The sequence below is a fragment of the Rhamphochromis sp. 'chilingali' genome (assembly GCF_963969265.1).
Source record: "Rhamphochromis sp. 'chilingali' genome assembly, chromosome: 11".
Taxonomy (NCBI): Eukaryota; Metazoa; Chordata; class Actinopteri; order Cichliformes; family Cichlidae; genus Rhamphochromis; species Rhamphochromis sp. 'chilingali'.
Genome location: NC_137938.1, coordinates 29,278,499 through 29,298,251, shown reverse-complemented (window position 1 = coordinate 29,298,251; position 19,753 = coordinate 29,278,499). Strand labels below are relative to the sequence as shown.

Genomic DNA, 19,753 nt, shown 5'->3' with positions numbered 1-19,753 from the left:
ATCCGCTTCTTCTGGGCTATATTCTCAGCAGCATAAGGAGAATCATGTGCTAACAGCTGTCTAAATGACTCGGCTAAAGTTAGTAGCATGCTTGCTTTTTTTTGTCTGCTTCCACTTGTCTTTGCACTAGGATGATGTCGGCGTAAATGTGCAGTCATATTCGTTGTGTTGCCACTAGTGCTTTCAGGTTAATCTCGTTGAAATGACCTTAACGCCACAACACGGCAAATCTCCGTTAACGAGCTACCGCCGATCGCTCCGTGCATGGGGCTAGACGGCCAACACGTTAACGAGCTAACTGTGCTAACACACTAGTTCACACCAATGTAATTGAGCATTGCATGGCACATCCAACATACTGTTTTACTTTAGTCCATGACTCGCTTACCTTCAGGGTCATACGTCACATGAAAACCAAAATAATTCCAAACGCCAGATCTGAATGAGGGTGGGGGAGGTGCCCTGCGCTCTTCCTTCTGTCTATGCTGTCTGTGTGGAGCGCTCAGTGGATCTGCGCTCGACAGTGCAGCCTAGGCGGAGTAGTCGAACACAGATTCACTGAGCGCTCAACACAGACAGCATCGTCAGAAGGAAAATTGATAAAATAAATTACAAATGTTGTATTGTTCGATACATATGCGTACCGAACCGAAAGCACTGTATCGAACGGTTCAATATCGATACGAATATCGTTGCACCCCTAATATACAGTGGGGCAAAAAAGTATTTAGTCAGCCACCGATTGTGCAAGTTCCCCCACCTAAAATGATGACAGAGGTCAGTAATTTGCACCAGAGGTACACTTCAACTGTGAGAGACAGAATGTGAAAAAAAAATCCATGAATCCACATGGTAGGATTTGTAAAGAATTTATTCGTAAATCAGGGTGGAAAATAAGTATTTGGTCAATAACAAAAATACAACTCAATACTTTGTAACATAACCTTTGTTGGCAATAACAGAGGTCAAACGTTTACTATAGATCTTTACCAGGTTTGCACACACAGTAGCTGGTATTTTGGCCCATTCCTCCATGCAGATCTTCTCGAGAGCAGTGATGTTTTGGGGCTGTCGCCGAGCAACACCGACTTTCAACTCCCGCCACAGATTTTCTATGGGGTTGAGGTCTGGAGACTGGCTAGGCCACTCCAGGACTTTCAAATGCTTCTTACGGAGCCACTCCTTTGTTGCCCGGGCGGTGTGTTTTGGATCACTGTCATGTTGGAAGACCCAGCCTCGTTTCATCTTCAAAGTTCTCACTGATGGAAGGAGGTTTTGGCTCAAAATCTCACGATACATGGCCCCATTCATTCTGTCCTTAACACGGATCAGTCGTCCTGTCCCCTTGGCAGAAAAACAGCCCCATAGCATGATGTTTCCACCCCCATGCTTCACAGTAGGTATGGTGTTCTTGGGATGCAACTCAGTATTCTTCTTCCTCCAAACACGACGAGTTGAGTTTATACCAAAGAGTTCTACTTTGGTTTCATCTGACCACATGACATTCTCCCAATCCTCTGCTGTATCATCCATGTGCTCTCTGGCAAACTTCAGACGGGCCTGGACATGCACTGGCTTCAGCAGCGGAACACGTCTGGCACTGCAGGATTTGATTCCCTGCCGTTGTAGTGTGTTACTGATGGTGACCTTTGTTACTTTGGTCCCAGCTCTCTGCAGGTCATTCCCCAGGTCCCCCTGTGTGGTTCTGGGATCTTTGCTCACCGTTCTCATGATCATTTTGACCCCACGGGATGAGATCTTGCGTGGAGCCCCAGATCGAGGGAGATTATCAGTGGTCTTGTATGTCTTCCATTTTCTGATGATTGCTCCCACAGTTGATTTTTTCACACCAAGCTGCTTGCCTATTGTAGATTCACTCTTCCCAGTCTGGTGCAGGTCTACAATACTTTTCCTGGTGTCCTTCGAAAGCTCTTTGGTCTTGGCCATGGCGGAGTTTGGAGTCTGACTGTTTGAGGCTGTGGACAGGTGTCTTTTATACAAATGATGAGTTCAAACAGGTGCCATTCATACAGGTAACAGAAAAGCTTCTTACAGAAGACGTTACAGGTCTGTGAGAGCCAGAGATTTTCCTTGTTTGAGGTGACCAAATACTTATTTTCCACCCTGATTTACGAATAAATTCTTTACAAATCCTACCATGTGGATTCATGGATTTTTTTTTCACATTCTGTCTCTCACAGTTGAAGTGTACCTCTGGTGCAAATTACTGACCTCTGTCATCATTTTAAGTGGGGGAACTTGCACAAGCGGTGGCTGACTAAATACTTTTTTGCCCCACTGTATATATATGTGTGTGTGTGTGTGTGTGTGTGTGTGTGTGTGTGTGTGTGTGTGTGTGTGTGTGTGTGTGTGTGTGTGTGTGTGTGTGTGTATTGCAGGCCTTTTATGACTACTGCACTAAACACTCTGTCTCCCTCCTATAGCCCTATAGCACAAATGCATTCTTTTTAATGTGCAATTCAAAATTGGCTGTAGGTGTTAATGCGTGGGTTGATAATTGTCTATTTTCAGTGTTATCCCAGCTCTCACCTTATAGCTCCATCTGCTACACAAACCTAAGCTGGATAAATGGTTCAATAGGTGGATGGATGCATGGATGGATGGAATACTTTGATTCTAACTATTTGTTTAACTTTCCTAGAGTGTGCGACTAGTATGGGTGCTGTGTTGGTGTGGCTTAAAAAAAACACTTCAGTATACTGTAATGAGCCGTACACCGGCATTTTACGCTACACATCATATTTGCACCAAAATGTCTCCTTCAGATGCCTCAGGACATTTCAGTAGAACCTGAGGAATTCTACTTGAACTGGCTATTAGTGCGCAAAAAAAGATGACCAAGCAAATGTTTGTGCTCCTGCTGCCTGATGCCTCACCTCGTAGTTATATTCTGCAGCGTCATCCAATGAAAACTGCTGTTTGGTCTCTGGGAAACAGCCTGAAGCCCCCTGGTGATGATCCTTGACAAGAACACTCAGACAGTTTTACACAGAAGTTGATGTTTGCTTTCTCTGCAAGTCTGAGGTCCATTGTGAAATGTCATACATGGAGGTGACCAAAATAGGACATCAAGGGGTCTAAAAATAGTAACTGGTCTGGGAAGAGGTCAACATGACATGACCTGAAGAAGATCAAGAAGAAATCTGTTTGTTATAAATCAGGTATGTTTATGATTTTTCATGACCTGCCTTGTAACATCTTTACAGTATATAGCACACTTATGTTTACGCATTAACACAAAGCGTGGACATGTAATTATTCTGGTATTTGGCCATAAACAAGTGTGGACTATGGAAAAACAAGATAACGTTATAATTTAATGTAACAGTTCAGTTTCAGTTTCTCAGTTTCAGTCTGAGTCAATGTGGTTGACAAACCAGCCAATATTCCCATCCTAAGAATCACACAAGTCATTAGCATGGCTGCAGAGCAAAGTGCCCATCTATTTTAGAAAATTGAATTATATATTTGGATGCATTTTTAAAGATTTGTACTTGGAGTTGAGTGGCAGACACAATATTGCTTTTGGACTTAATAAGACAAATGTAATGGTAACACCTCCATTATCCTTTTATTCAATAATTTTGTCTCATAAAAAATGATTTTCAGAGTTGGTGGCCTCCTAACAGGTGGCATGCTGCCACGGTCTCAATGCCAAAATAGATTATCCTAAAGGTGATGCTATTTTGCAAATGCATGATAATGAGATTCTCACTGAGTTGCAAATCTGTTAGCGTCAGAAATTTCACTGAACGGCATTATAGCAACATCTGCCGTCCTGTCATGACAACTCTATCAAACAAGACAAAGCATTCGGTCTCAGTGTTCATTTCCACCCCAAATTGTCCTGTATCATTTCGCTAAGAACATTACAGTTCAAAAATAACACCCAAAACTTGGACATGACATCTGGTTAAACTTGATCAATGTGAATCCAGAAAAGAGATTTTGAGGGAGGTCAAAAGCGATGGAAGAAAAAGCTGCAGGGGCTGAGAGATAGATGGATATCAGCTGGGTGATTGAAATGCAGAGCAACACGGACGGACAAGTTGAGAAGCCGGTGATGCATCATTGATTGGCACCGTCTCAGAGTCAGGACAGATACTGCATCACCGCTGAGGTGTTCGATTCAAATTGACAAATGTTCAATCATGTTTTGGAAGGGTAGAATGTGTTTAATTATTGGGTGAAATGAGGGGTATATGTGACCAGTAAGCAGGGCAGAGGGGAAGGGCAAAACTGTAACTCCTATACACAAATTGCAGAGAAGCTTGGCGCTGTCAACAATCAATACATTAATTACGGTAGTGTGTGATAATCAAGGAGCGATGCTGATGACAGTCCTACTTTGATTAATGATTTCACTGGGAATCGGTCCAAGCTCAAAGCAAATGTGCCAGAACCGTGACATTAACAGTATAGCATATCTGGTATACGACTGTTTAAATGTCTCTTGATAGACCACGGTAAATGGGTTAAGGCACAGCCAAGAAATGAATGGCAGCACCATAAACAATCAAACATTTAATGGCACATTCCATTCCACTTAGTGTATTCAGTTCTGTGCAGTAATTGATTTTAAAAGCCAACTAGTTTGGTATCAAGAGTGCTGAATCTGTGTCTGGATAGAATTGAATGCACTGTAAGCATATTAAAGTCATGTTGAAACCTTTAATACTTCAGCTCACACAGTGCTTTATCTTCCTTCATCTCACAATTCGAGCCCTTGTGTTTTTTTTCCTCTCTTCCTCTAAATCTTTTTTCTTTGCAAGCATTACAAACACAGCAGAAACCTTCTGAGAAAATACAGTGTGGCACAGATTGATTATAGGTCTCTGTTAATACATTGGAGACCATCACAGTGTTGGGATGCTGCCGAGTTTTGAGGGGAAATGAATAAATCTAGCAGTAAATGCTTGTCTGATTGAACTGCACAAACAGCTGACTTTAGCTTCTTTTAGAATTTCGGTAAGTCTACAAACTGATGAGAAGTTTATAGCGATGATGAGTGTAAATACTTTTGTATACATTTCTGTTTGTCAGTGGAAACCTGCTCTTTCATTTCCCCCCATCAATCACACGTCCCACACTGCGGTACTTCTCGAGGCGAAAAAAAAATTAAAAAATGTTTCCAAGCAACTGCTTAACAGCTGAGACACAACTATCAAAGACAAGAATAAAAACACAGCACAGTTGTGTGCAAGGCCATTTAGCTGCTTCTTCAAAATAGTTTGGGGGTTAAGCTGAAAGAATCGATAACTGCCCTTTCTGGTTCTTGTAAAAACATTTGTTATACTATGAGGCAGCACTGAAGTTATTACTACAAAACAACTTGCATGTTTAGCATGATTTTGTAGGTTTAAGGGTCTCATTCATCATTCAGTGGATTTTTTTTTTATCTGACTTCCACGGTTGCATTTATTTTTCAGTGTCAGAAATCATCTCTTTAGTTTGTTTAAACACAGGCAGGAGGCATTTTTAAAATCCAGGCACTCATTATTTTGAAAGGCAACGAGACATAGCTGTATATTGCTTCTGAGAGGAATGTACTGGATTTTTCATTAAGCCATGAACAGAAGTCAATATGGTACTTACATGTTTGGCAATTTTTCCTTCTGCTTTGAAAACTTGCTCCATGTGTTGCTGCTAAAGGCTTGGCAAATGATGGATTCACTCTGTCACTTCACTCAAGCATCTCTTATTATCAGTATACTGACTTTGAAACAAACATTCTCACTTGGTAATCTTTCTTGCAAAACTGTACAGCAGCCACATCAGCACTCTGCTGATAATGAACTAATGGCTGCCAACATATTGCATGCGCAGCACCAGTTCTGCAGCACAGAATGCTTAGCAATGCCAGCCACATCCAATCAAGACATTGCTCCAGAACTCTGTGGAGGTTACCAAGTAAGAGGACAGAGCAAAGGAAGCACATATGTAATGAGTTGCAGTGGAAACTAGAGCGGGGTAGATAGAGAATGCGATAGAGGAGTAGAAAAAGAGTGAAACATATAAGGCGAATGGACTGGATGAGCTGGCGAGAGCGGATTGCAGAATTGCGTCAATGATAAGAAATGGTGAAATCAATTCTGCACAAATTGAGGCAGATTGATTTGTGAGTGAAAAAAAGGAAATAGTGATGAGAGTAGTTACGGGAGAAAGGAGGGAGCGATGGAAGGGTGGTAGAGAAATGGATGTCACCTATAGGTGACTAGACGCCAGTGGAGAAGTTTATTTTTAGGTTAGTTTAATGTTCTTACTTTGGACTAATTTGTACTTTGATAAACGCATCATCAATAACTATCGTCATTTATTAACTCTTTTGTTTATTTATTCTCTTTTATTCACAATTCATTTCCTCTCTTCGTTAAAGCCATGGTAATATTAGTCCCTAGTGATCTTTAAGATAAATGAGAATATCTACAGTACCATTATTCTTTCACCTCCTCTTGGCAGAGTTGCTGGACTGTGTGGGTTGCCTTGTGTGTCTGACAGTGTGTATCATCATTCGATTTTTACTTTTCTTAACTAGGGGAACCTTGGAGAAGCAATTAACAGATAATAATAAATCTGATGATTCCCAGTGGCGTAATTGTTTATTGTACTCAAATTATAGATGCTGTGATAATAATCACAGATGATTTATGGATCATTACAACTCTAAAAGAGCTGCACATGCTCACATGGTCCTAAAAAGCAACTATTAATTTAAACATATAGCTCTCATTTTGCACACAGCCCACTGCCAGTCTTGCTGGACTACAGTCACACTGAGAGGCAGGAGTGCATTTGTGCATCTGCTAAATTCATTACTGCAAATATAAAAACTACCTGTCTGTTTGTCTGTGTCCCTGGCCTTGCTCTCTCTCTTTTTCACTCATCCACTTATTCCCTTTTTACACCTCGGGCAAAAAGCGAGGTTCCTCTCCTCATTAACCTCCCTGCCTCTCTCTAGCTCACCTCAGGCCAGCCCCACCTTAAGCTGCACTCATTACTGCTGAATGGGCTCAAGCTGGGTAGACGGAAACTGAACTGAAGTTGGGAAGCAGAGAGAAGGTAAAACGGGGCAAGACAAATAGTCGGTTGAAGAGGGAAGACAGTCATAATGGGTGAGAGACGGGATAAAAAAAGAAAGAAAGTGAGACAACAACTGGGGGGGGAAGAAAGGTGCTTTAGTGTGGTTAAAGGAGAAAAGAATAAAAGAGACCGAGCTACCAAGACTACCAGGGCAGAGAATCCATTAGAGAACTCATGAGTGGCTAAGATGATATAAGCAGACATGCTCAAAGCTTAAAACTGTGCCACTTGGCGTGGTTATGTACGGTGGCTGGGAAGTGCAAATCGCAACAAATTAAAAAACCGCAACAAATAAAAAACAAACCACAACAAAATACAAAAAGCCCACAACAAAATACAAAAAGCCCACAACAAATTACAAAAAGCCCACAACAAATTACAAAAAGCCCACAACAAAATACAAAAAGCCCACAACAAATTACAAAAAGCCCACAACAAATTACAAAAAGCCCACAACAAATTACAAAAAGCCCACAACAAAATACAAAAAGCCCACAACAAATTACAAAAAGCCCACAACAAAATACAAAAAGCCCACAACAAATTACAAAAAGCCCACAACAAAATACAAAAAGCCCACAACAAAATACAAAAAGCCCACAACAAAATACAAAAAGCCCACAACAAATTACAAAAAGCCCACAACAAATTAAAAATCCTTGACGGAAAGGGATTGTCTGAAATACCGGAAGTGACACAAGCGTGATGTCACGAGAGGGGGCGTGGTCAGGGTTTTTGGTTGAGGCGCCACATTTCTGGGCCGAACAAAGCGCTAGCGAAAGAGCGAAAGTACACGGATAGATAACACCAGCTATGGTTCGTACTTGCTGTGCGGTCGGTTGTAAAGTTAGATCGCACGGCCGGCAAGGGAATAAGGTTGAAAATGGTTTATCTTTTCATTCTTTCCCCACCTGGAAGCAACATGAGGCAGCTCATGTATCGGATGTTACCAAACGAAGGCGTCTAGCCTGGATAGCAGCTGTGAGACGAGCTGATATCCAGTTCTCTTCCATCTCCAAATATCTGTTGGTGCTCCAGACATTTTCATTCCCGTAAGTTATAGATATGTTCATATCACTCTTTATCCGGTCTTTAAGTCTGACGTCACTAGCATGGGCTCAAACGCTGCTGCAGGTCCATAAATCACAGGATCACCGTGGCATTACTGAGAGTTGAAAAACTGTCTAAAGTCTTTCATCTGTAATAAAATTATCAGCGTTCTGCTCTACCATGTGTAACAATTGAGTTTAACATCCAGGCATCCATGAAAACGAAACGGAATATATGACATTTAACAGAGTTAGAAATTAGCAGGAAGTTAGCTCGCTAGCTTCCATCTAAATGAGGGATTTTGGAAACAAATTCAAACGTACAACTCTGCTATCACTTCCAACATAAATGAAGACAGAAAACTAAACAGCAGTGACGTTTGTAGGGCACTGTGAGTAAAATGCGTTTGATTTCCTCCCGAACATTCAAATTAGTGCAATCATAAATTCATTCATGAGGTGCAAATTAGAGTGAGAACACGTGGAGGCTCTGGCTACGTTCACACTGCACGCGAAAACGCATCAAATCCGACTTTTTTGACCGTATGCGACCCATATCCAATCATGGTATGACTGTGTAAAAACAGCACAAATCCGATATTTTCAAATCCGATCTGGGTCACTTTCGTATGTGGAACTTAATCCGATACATATCTGATGTTTTAGGAAGCAACTGCTGTTTGAATGGTCATGACGCATTAAATCCGTCTTTTATTTCACTGACACAAAACATATGCCAATTATCAGCGCTGGAGAAGACATTGAGAACACATGAGCGCTTCGTGTGCATCCCGTGCAGATGTTAGTGAAACTGTTGGGAAGATAACGTGAACATTTTATTTGTACTGTATAATCTGCAGATTCTGACATAAATCTGCAACTATCCTTTGAAGCACCGCTCCTCTCTAAAACAACAATAAGGATCATTATTAGGCCATATGTAAATAACAAAATAACTTAAAGCAAAATTGGACAACGTAAAGTCTGAAACAAGTCTTTATATTAAGGGCCATCAGTCAAACAATGCTGTTTGGTCTAAACAGAGCGCGTTGTGTGTGACGTCTTCTTTTGCGCATGCGGGCCACTTTGAGGGTTCACAAAGGACTGCGTTTGCTGTCACATTTTATTTGTAGTGTGAACAAGCAGACACAAAATCAGATTTAAATAAAATAAAAAAAAATCGGAATTGAGCATTAAGACCTGCAGTGTGAACGTAGCCATAGTGAGTTCAGTGCATTGATGTGACATTGTCCTGAAGGATTTAGTTATTCTCAATGGTTAAAGAAATTGCAATTATTTATTCATATTTATTATAAATAATCCTAATTATATATCTTGCTTCCATGTTTGTGTCCTGTGTCACAAAAAATAAATTTTTTACTATAATACATTGATTAATGACCTGCAGAATCTCCTTATCATATTACGTGTCCATAATTGTCACCTAAAGTCAAACTTTATGCTTTCTCCATCTTGAAAGTGATGACATCCTTGCATTACATACTTTAGGTTCATTTTCTGAAGGCAGGTTTCTGAAAGAGAACAGGCAGATTTGGAATATAACATGCAGCGTTCTATAGATGGATACATAAAAAAATGGAAAATTACATGTATGTGCTAACTTTCTAAATACTTTGTTACATTTATGATAAAATGGATTTGAAAGTAGATAAAACAAATTTATGTCGGCCTTGGCTCATTAGAGTCCTTGTCTTTAAATTAACTTTGTATGTTTCAGGTGCTGCACTCTCAAAGACTGAATGAACCAGCATTGGGTCATTGTGAGCATCACAGGGAAGGTTGAAGCCGCCCACTGCACCTGTATGGCCGGAGTCCTGGAGACCTGCATCCATGGCGCTGCTCTTCTGTTTAATGTAGAAGCAACAGTGCAGATCTGTGGCACAAGGACTGTTACAGATGAACCTGCATACTGGGGTTTTCTGGGTAATATGACCAAGATACAGCCAGAGGTTGGCCATAAGATGGACTTCTCCTCTTCAGCTGACCAAAAACTGCTCTCAATCAAAACATAAACAGACCATCTGTAGTGACAGGTAAAAGGAGCCGTCCTCAAAAAAGAAAAATCCCACCTGCTACTGTGGAGGAGTTGTCACTGCTATTGGAATCTTTGCTGGAACACAGTAAAGCTGTGGGTTGTGGGAATGACCCATAATGTTTTATATAAGGGTCTAGATTTATGCCTGAAGTGCACTGCCGTGTAAATAATTTGCATTTACTGAATATGTACTGACTGAGTACCACTGTTCAAAAGTTGAATAAAGAAACAAACTAAGTTTTGCTCTTTTTTTTTTTTTTATTAAAACCACCTTACAGAACATCACATCAGTTACAATGTAGAATCCATGTCATAGTTTATAAAGGACAAAATGTTTACACAAAATCATGACAGCATTTACACGATATCACCCACTACTAACGTTACTTTATTTACTATCAATTACTTCAATTTATGTTCTGAAAAATTACCGCTATTTATACAGCACAAGACTAAAGAATATTTAACAGGAGCAAGTTTCATTTTCCCCTGGTTTTACTACCACACTGTTCACCAAAACGGCAGCAAACCTTCACCATCTTATCCAGAAGGGTCACCTCTTCACCCTCACATGGAAGAAGTAATCTGATTGGCATGGTGGTATGTTTGAAGCAGGTCCCTTGTGTAGCGCTGGAACTCAGTCACGATGTTTCATCCATTTCATAGGCTGGTTTGCTGCAATAATGCCAAATAATTAGTAACTCTATAAATAGAAGGTAGTTCTGCAAAATCACTCAGTAGGATGTTTTTTTTCTAATTTTCTATGACCTCAGAGTGCATCGAAAATAAAACTAATAGGCTATAAAGATATGAACATATTTAGAACTTACCGGAATGAAAATGTCTGGAGCACCAACAGATATTTGGAGATGGAAGAGAACTGGATATCAGCTCGTCTCACAGCTGCTATCCAGGCTAGACGCCTTCGTTTGGTAACATCCGATACATGAGCTGCCTCATGTTGCTTCCAGGTGGGGAAAGAATGAAAAGATAAACCATTTTCAACCTTATTCCCTTGCCGGCCGTGCGATCTAACTTTACAACCGACCGCACAGCAAGTACGAACCATAGCTGGTGTTATCTATCCGTGTACTTTCGCTCTTTCGCTAGCGCTTTGTTCGGCCCAGAAATGTGGCGCCTCAACCAAAAACCCTGACCACGCCCCCTCTCGTGACATCACGCTTGTGTCACTTCCGGTATTTCAGACAATCCCTTTCCGTCAAGGATTTTTAATTTGTTGTGGGCTTTTTGTAATTTGTTGTGGGCTTTTTGTAATTTGTTGTGGGCTTTTTGTAATTTGTTGTGGGCTTTTTGTATTTTGTTGTGGGCTTTTTGTAATTTGTTGTGGGCTTTTTGTAATTTGTTGTGGGCTTTTTGTAATTTGTTGTGGGCTTTTTGTATTTTGTTGTGGGCTTTTTGTAATTTGTTGTGGGCTTTTTGTAATTTGTTGTGGGCTTTTTGTAATTTGTTGTGGGCTTTTTGTATTTTGTTGTGGTTTGTTTTTTATTTGTTGCGGTTTTTTAATTTGTTGCGATTTGCACTTCCCAGCCACCGTAGTTATGCTTGATAGATACCTACCTTCAGAAACCTGTTATTCATCAATGCCACATTTCTGTTGGAACGAGACCAACAATTCATGCTCTGAACAAAGTGTTTCACAGTGTGGACCTATCTTTTCTAACATTTTCACCAGACTGAAGTGCTTTTATAGACCTGTCTGCAGCGCCTTTATTGCTGAGTCAGAGTTCAGTAATCCCAACAGATTTATCATTGATTAATGAGTTGCTGCTTTAAGTACAACAATTATGGATAGAAATGGATACAAAAGTACTCTTGATGATAATGAAGCAAACTGTTTTGTTTTTGCCACTGCTAAATGTTCTGCTTTTTGCTACCCAGATCTATAGGATATGTAGGTGATTAATGGCTTAAGGAATGCTCTTTAAGAGCTATCATTAAGATTTTCATCTTCTGTTTTTTTAATTAGAAGGGGATCGTTTGCGGAGTGAGGGGCAGAACTTGTTCTCAGAGAGAGGAAAATTAACAGTGCTCAGCATCAAAAGCCTCCTCAAGGCCACAAGGCAAACAGCGGACGCTAACTAAGGCAATGATGTGACATGAAACATGACTGGCCGTTCTGACATCAGTCTTCTCTAATAAAGTAATTATGCTGATGTTTTTTTGTCATTATACTTCAATAACACCAGTGACTTGGATCTAGAAAGTAAGAATGCTGCGATGATGGAAAAATTTGATAGAGTGGAGAATTAAGCACTGAGCAGCTCCTTCAGTGGGAGACTGCGGCACCCACGGTGTGGGACGGAGAGATTTCGCAGGTCTTTCCTCCCCACTGCTGTCAGACTCCACAACAAAGACTTTAACTGAACAAACACACACATCCACACATGTGCAATAACACTAAGTGCAATAATCTTTTCTGGCATCGTTGTATTTTTACTCAGTTGTATATAGCATTCGTATTCTATTTTTATCTTATTGTATATTTTTATTCTATTTTATTCTACTGTATATAGTATATTATTTTATTCTATTCTGTACAGCTGTGTACTGTATTTATTCTTATTGTATTCTAATTTTTGCGTCATAACTTTTGCACTGTCCACTTCCTGCTGTGACAAAACAAATTTCCCACGTGTGGGACTAATAAAGGTTATCTTATCTTATCTTATCTTATCTTATCTTAAAACGAATGAAAAATAGCAGTTGCATTTTAAAAGCCATGAAACAGAGTGAGCGCAAAAGAAGGAGAGAGTGTTAAGCAGCAGACATGATTAAATTCCATCATCTATTACGGCTCGGCTCGACGCTTTCATCTGGTTTCAAGGCCGAACTCTCTGACGCGCTCGGGCTCCGTTCTCAAAAGGTGACTCTTCCTGTGCCTTGTTTTTTTCCATTTATTATTACTATTACTCCATGCCTATGAGGAAACACATCCATGTATATATGCCCATGTATGCCCACACACACTTGCCCAGACACTCATCATTAGCAGGGGTAAGATCCTTTCAATTTGACTTTCAAAGGGAGAAACTTTTAGTCTCCCTCTATTCACTTCTTATTTTTTTCCTTCCGTTAAACATTTTTTGTTCCTCTTTTCTCTTGTCGAGCTTTTCTTTGTCATCTTCTCTTCAGATTCTAATGCACTTTCTCTATTTCAAGGTACTTTGCAAGCATGGAACGTTGTGGCAGCAGCAATCGGCAATAAAAACAATTGCGTGCTTAAAAAGGATGTTATAACGTTAACTAGTGAGGCTCTAGCAGCAAAGGTTGTGTCAGCGGTGGAAATGAACTAAATTAGCAGGTTCTGGTTAAAGAATCCCTTTTTTAAAATTAAAATCTAAAGCTGTTCTATCCCAACATTTTTTCTCAATTTTAAAAGTTTGCACAGGATGAAAACCAATTAAATGACAGGCGAAGTGTTAACGTCACTCGACCTCTCTCGTCTTCTTCTGACCTACCACTCCCAGCTTTTTCCATCTCATCTTTTTCACATCAATCAAATATCCTAACACCCCCTCCACACACACACACACCTCCCACCACACCTAGTCCCACAGATCCAGCTATCAATCTTCGTCCGTAATCCCCCATATGAATCTCCTACTTCTTCCCCATTCTTGCCTTCTTCCATCTGCAGTCCTCCATTTTCCTGGCAACAGGGAGCTCATATCATAATTCCTCTTCAGCTTCTTTCTTTCTTATCCCTCCATGTTCCATATCATCCTTTCTTGCTTTTCCCCTCCCTGTCTGTATGCTTCCTTGCACCTCTTGGGATGACATAATTCAGGGGACAAGCCTTTCAAGACCAAAGACTCTCACTCGCTCTGCCTGTGTCCCGCTTCCCTTCAATCCTTCTCTGTGGGGTTCTCAGAGGGACAGTGATTACAACCAAGCGACTGATGCCTCTGCCATGCCAATTAATGTGGGGGGCTTAAAGATGGAGCAAAGAGAAAGAAGGAAAATGTGCCTGTGCCCGCATCTCCACACATTACCATATTAAACAGGCTGGTGGGGCATCTCAGCCCAACTGGTAGCTTTAAAACAGACACTTCAGGGACAGGTTTCCCCAGCCAGACATACTCCAAGTCAGACATGTTTGCATAAACTGCCCCACTCTCTCCAGACAAGCTTGGCGACGTGTCCTTCTGTGTTTGTCCTTACAGTCAAGGTGCTAACATTTGACATTATAGTATGGGTCTGCTTTGTAATTGGGTGTGAAATTACTGTCATTCCAGCCTAGGCACTAACATTGTCTGAGTGACTCTGCCTGTGGGTGATAGGTGCATAGAGTCAGGCATACACTGCACATTTGAGCACAGACAAACCTGGCCATGCTACAATGCATCATACACCAACGTGTTTTAAAGTTATAATCCATCAAACTAACTTCAATGTTCCTCCTCCTGTTGAGTAATGATGCACTCAATCCCACTGTGGCCATTCATACTCAGCCATGCATCATGACCCGCTTCGTACATCAGTTATACTGAGCAAAAAACCCAAAAAACAAAACACAGTGACTCTAACAGTTTGCCACAAGAAAGCCAGGAAAGAATCAAAGAAGCATGCTAGCTCTGTTTAATTGCACCGCGACAGCACCGTGACGCTTGTTAGCCAAGTACAAGAAGAACTACAAGATAATGGTCACTCACTGAAGTCACAAAACATGGGAATGGTGATAGTGTAACATTTTTGCAGTGAGAATTGGATTATTAAGACAAAAGTTAGTTGCAGTAATTGGTTACTGTGGCTAAAAGAACCTTCACTTACAGAGAAATTAAAGACTGAAGCTAAAAACAGAAAATCTACTAAAGGTCAGAGCTCTGATATGACTACTCTAATTAGTGTTACTTTGGAACAAGATGAGGTCTTTCTCCTCGGCAGTGTCTCCTGCTGCACTGTCAGTAAGAAGGTCTTTTCATTCTGCTAGTATATTACAAATTTCTTTTTCTAACAAAGGTGCCCAGTTCCTCTTTAAGCAGCCCCGCGCAGCCACTTCGCCTCAACCAGTCTTTTGCATTACTTTGCCTTCAGCCAATATTTATAATTACTGCTGAAGTGCACGCTCATGCTCATTCCTGACCTTAAACATGTACTTTGCAAGTTGTATTATGTACTTATCTTTTCGTGCTATTATGTTGATTTTGTTTCCTATTCCATTTTCTACTCGTTCATCACAAACATGTGCCCTCCATCAACACAGTTTGAGATGAAAAGGGGTCTTATTGAGCCCTTGTTTAGTGCAGCCTCTCCAAGTCTGCAGGAGCCCTCAATCCCAGCTCACTTCTCAACGCTGCACACTGATGCAGAATTAATATGATTGCTTGTGTTCTTCTCTGCAGTTTCGCCCTCCGTGGGACTAAAACCAGACACTGGACCATTAATGCCTTCAGATAAAAAATAATAATAATAATATTTAATAAAATAGAAAACATCAAACCAGGCTTAACAGCCATAATGACTCTAAAGTGAATAATCAGAACCTATGACGAGATAATAACGCTCTTTAATTCATTCCTGTATATTTCACCCTCAAATGATAAGAGAACCCCTATTCAATAAATGATTATTTATCTTTGTAGCTCCAACATGAAATATCTGCCGTGTGCTCAAATTGGCACCTCTCAAAAGATGAAGCACACAATAGGAGAAAATGATGGTCGGGCTCGTGCTGCTTTATCATCACATGCCATAAACACTAGGTGATTGTGTATAGTTTTTCAGTTGTTTATATGTAGCAAGTACACTAAAAACATAGATTTATATTTCACCGAACATCCATCCTCTACTGTTGTTTTCTTTTCATCGTGATTTTTTTATACTTGTGTATTAATTTATGTTTTTGTATTTATATTTTTGGGAGCTTTGATTTTCTTTGACTTCCCATCGATGTCACTTGAGGTCCTGCTGGGTAGAGGTGGGTTTATGCTATATTGCTTGTGCTGTTTCATTGTAAGACTGCAGCCTTGCCAATTTTTTTAAAAAGCCTACTGATAAATTTATATGTGCAGTGTAACACTTGTTAACCCACTTCCTGTGTGTCCTTCTGACTCATGTTTTTATTTCACTTACAGCCCACAATTTGCAAAGCTAACTTGTGTAATTTTGAGGAAAAAAATAAAGAAACCTAAAAACAAAATGGGACAAATGATGTTTCCACTGATTCACAGGCTTCTAGTGCTCAGCAAGAATATCTAGTAACTTGCCATACTTTGGCCTCACTTTTTCATCGTGGGAGGAAGCAGAAATTTCCATATGATGATGCATGTCACTCTTTGTAAAAATTAAGAAATATTCCTCTGGCTCAGCTCCGCTTTCCTGCTTACACTGTGCTCAAGGTGTCATGCAGTTTGATGGGAGCTGACGAGGTCTGAGGGTAATTGGCTGTGTAAAGTCTGCGTCAAAATGCAAATTTATGTCAACATTTTCTCAGGTGTTTCTACTTTTATCGCAAAACTTGGAACAACAGAGTACAAACAAACTGCAATTTGTGACAGGTCTATAAACAATATTTGTGAGTACACAGGAACTCAGTTGAATTACTGATTGCAATCATGAATACCATTAATGAAGCTTCCCAAGTGCAAATACTGTATCTCTTGTTTGGATCAGAGTTTTTAGCGTCACACAGAGCCAATCCTTCTATGCTAATGTGGACGCCGTAAAATGGCTGTCCTGCTGTCTGTCCATTTACTGAACGTCCAAGTGAAGAGCAGGAGGAGGATATGCTGATTAGAGGAACAGTATACCATGCTGTGCTTGGCTGAGTTGTTTTGTGCAAACAATAGCAATATAAGCCCTTTTTAAAAATAAAAAAATAACATAATTCAGGCCAAAGACCAGACCTAGACGGCATTTATCAAGCTCTTTTGTAGCGTTACTGACCACTCAAAGCACTTCACGCTATAAGCAATCTACACAGTGCTTCGCTCTATACACTTAAGTGCTTTGTTTCACATCTAAACCTATGGGCAATTTAGAAACACCAATTAACCCCGCATGAAGGTCTCTTTAATGTAGAAGGAAACCCAGGCAGGCACAGGCAGAACATTTAACTCACACAGAAAGACTTCTGGAAAGACCTGTTGTCTTTATGCTGGTGCTCCTGTGATCTTTATACCTTTGGCAAAATAAAAAGAGGACTTGTATTGATTGTATGTCTCTGTCGGATCGTTTTCTTCATCACAAATAATGAAATCAGACAGTAGGATTTTAAAACAGTAGCCAATGGTTAATATTATAAACATTATTGGCTCCTGATTCACTCTACTTTATAAGATCTAATTAATATAGAATACTATTTATAATCAATTCACCCTCTATACATAACTAATGCTGAGCTTTGATTAGCTGATTCATTAATCAGAGTTTTCTTAGTGCTTGTCCGTTCACCTTCCTCCATCTTTCATCTGAGGGAGATATGTAGTCCATTTATCCCCAGCTGTATTTATTCTAACTCTCGATTATAAATCACCAAGCAAAGCTTTATTACTTATGCACTTAGGGGTAATAAAGCATTAATTGGTTATCCTGGGAATAAAGAAACAAATGGAACAGTTAATCAGCTAATATGAAAATAATAGTCTCAAGGATGTGATCAATTCTGCAAAAAAAGAATGTACTCCAGGGCACTGAATAAGCTGTATGTTACTACCGGTAACTGAAAAGGCCAGCCGATGTGATGCAATATGACTGTAATGAATTGCCAAATGTTGGGAAAGTATGCAAAAAAAAAATGTTATCAAAGTTTTCTGAGATTCATAGCTGCCTATCTGTGTCTCCTTTTTAGCTTTAAAGCAAGATGATTAACTCACAGTGTGAATGGCCCTTTAGATCTTTACAATAGGCAACTGCTTTTTCCGCTTTTAGTACCAGATGCAGCACAGACACTAACATGTTTACAAATGGCTCATTAGGACTCCTGCATAAATATAAAGTGTCTCTCTAAATGGGTTTATGTTGCCTACCATTAAGTCAGGAGCGTAATCAGATGGGGAATTTTCTGCAGCGCCACAGACATCAATCAGTCCAGCGCAAAACTTTAAAGTGTGCGGTTTTCTCGTGCTCTTCACAAACTTCACCATTTTCTGTATCCCCTGACATATATTTACATCAACTGGGCAATATATTCCCACGACAAGATAGCCTGTCATTCTCCCTCATTTCGTTTTCATACATCATGTACAAAGCCTACCAGCAGAGCCGATGTGGCTTCACCTGTCCCTTAGCCTTCACCTGTGTTCCCCTGTAGTTAAAACGCCTGCGTGTCCGCCCTCTGGACTGTTTTCTCTGAGTACTGCAGCATCACCAAACCGGCTATAAATCACATTGCAATATCACCGCGCCGTGCTTTGCCTCTCGCTGTGCCCGCCCACCGCACGGCTTCGATTGGCCTGTGCAGGTCCTTGGTCGGCCTCTCTGAGCGGGACATCGGCGCAATCGTAAATCCCGCCTCCTGCTTCGGGATCGGTGATTGGAAGAAGGGGTTTTCTGCTAACTGTCAGTCAGGCTCTTTTCTTTTCGTGAGTCTCGCATTCAGTGCTGCTGCCTGCGACGCGCTGAGTGCGGAGCGAGGAGACGCGCTGCATACCAACAGAGACATACGGAGAAGGCTAATTTTTGGCCAGGACGCACACAGACCCCATCCCGCTCTGTGCCAAAAACAAATTTATATCTGGTCATTGGACAGTTTACATTTTAACCTTTCTTCTCATGCATTTTCTGAAATATTTTTTCTGTCCTTCAGTGAACTAAAAAGCCAATCAAGTGTCTGGGATATTTGTTCTTTCTGCTGTATTTTTTTTTTCTGGTTGAGGGATTCTGCTCCGAAGAAGATAAACAGCCCTACCCACCCCTCTCTCTCCAACGGGAGTCACCAAAAGGAAAAGTCAAGACTGATGTTTTCATCCACTCACATGTAGAAGCGTTTGGACTATTACTGTTGACACTCGTTCACTGGGTCTTTGTTTTAATATATATATATTTATATATATTTAATCAGATTTCCCGCAACTGCACCCTAAGGGAGGAATACCGAGACATTTGGCTGCAAAAAAGGGAAAAAAAAAACAAGCATAAAATCAATCAGAACTCCATCATGGGCTGCCCCCTCTTGCGGAACGTGTTTGCTGCTCTGATTCTGGTTCTGCTGTCTAAAGGTAAGTTCCTTATGAGCTACTTTATTGATGTGCTGACGGTTCTGTGCTGCTGCGCCTCTACGCATGCATCTTTCATTTTCTGAAAAGCGGTTGTGGAGGTGAATACTAATGACGATGATGAGGAGGGGGGTGTTCTACCTGCTTGTGAATCACGCGTGTCTGCCGTGTACTATGCTCCAGCCTTCTATTTGCTTACACACGGAGATGTAGAGAAATGCTGTGTGTGTTTTTGTGCGGGCGCACACCAGTATGCGCGTACACGTGAGCGCAGCGCCAGGTTCATCTCTAAGCCAACCTCGTGGTTGAGTGTATAAGCACGAGTGATGCATATTAAGATGTTTACTACGGAAAGAATTGACTCGCATCCG

The 19,753-nt window shown here is 40.7% G+C and overlaps 1 protein-coding gene and 2 long non-coding RNA genes across 3 annotated transcripts in view; 2 read left to right on the top strand and 1 right to left on the bottom strand.

Moving 5' to 3' along the window:
- Positions 1-7,473: 7,473 nt before the first annotated feature.
- On the top strand, positions 7,474-10,443 carry LOC308406271. Its single transcript, XR_013973499.1, has 2 exons — positions 7,474-8,153; positions 9,889-10,443. It is a non-coding gene; the product is annotated as an uncharacterized lncRNA (long non-coding RNA).
- Position 10,444: 1 nt separating this feature from the next.
- LOC308406272 lies at positions 10,445-11,759 on the bottom strand. The gene is made up of 2 exons (XR_013973500.1): positions 11,037-11,759; positions 10,445-10,881 (listed from the first exon to the last, which is right to left on the bottom strand). It is a non-coding gene; the product is annotated as an uncharacterized lncRNA (long non-coding RNA).
- Positions 11,760-18,761: 7,002 nt separating this feature from the next.
- iglon5 (IgLON family member 5) overlaps positions 18,762-19,753 on the top strand; it is a 106,526-nt gene continuing 105,534 nt past the window's right edge. Inside the window, exon 1 of the mRNA XM_080896041.1 lies at positions 18,762-19,385. Coding sequence (XP_080752167.1) covers positions 19,325-19,385 — 61 coding nt within the window. The 5' untranslated portion in view covers positions 18,762-19,324. The remainder of the gene's footprint in view (positions 19,386-19,753) is intronic.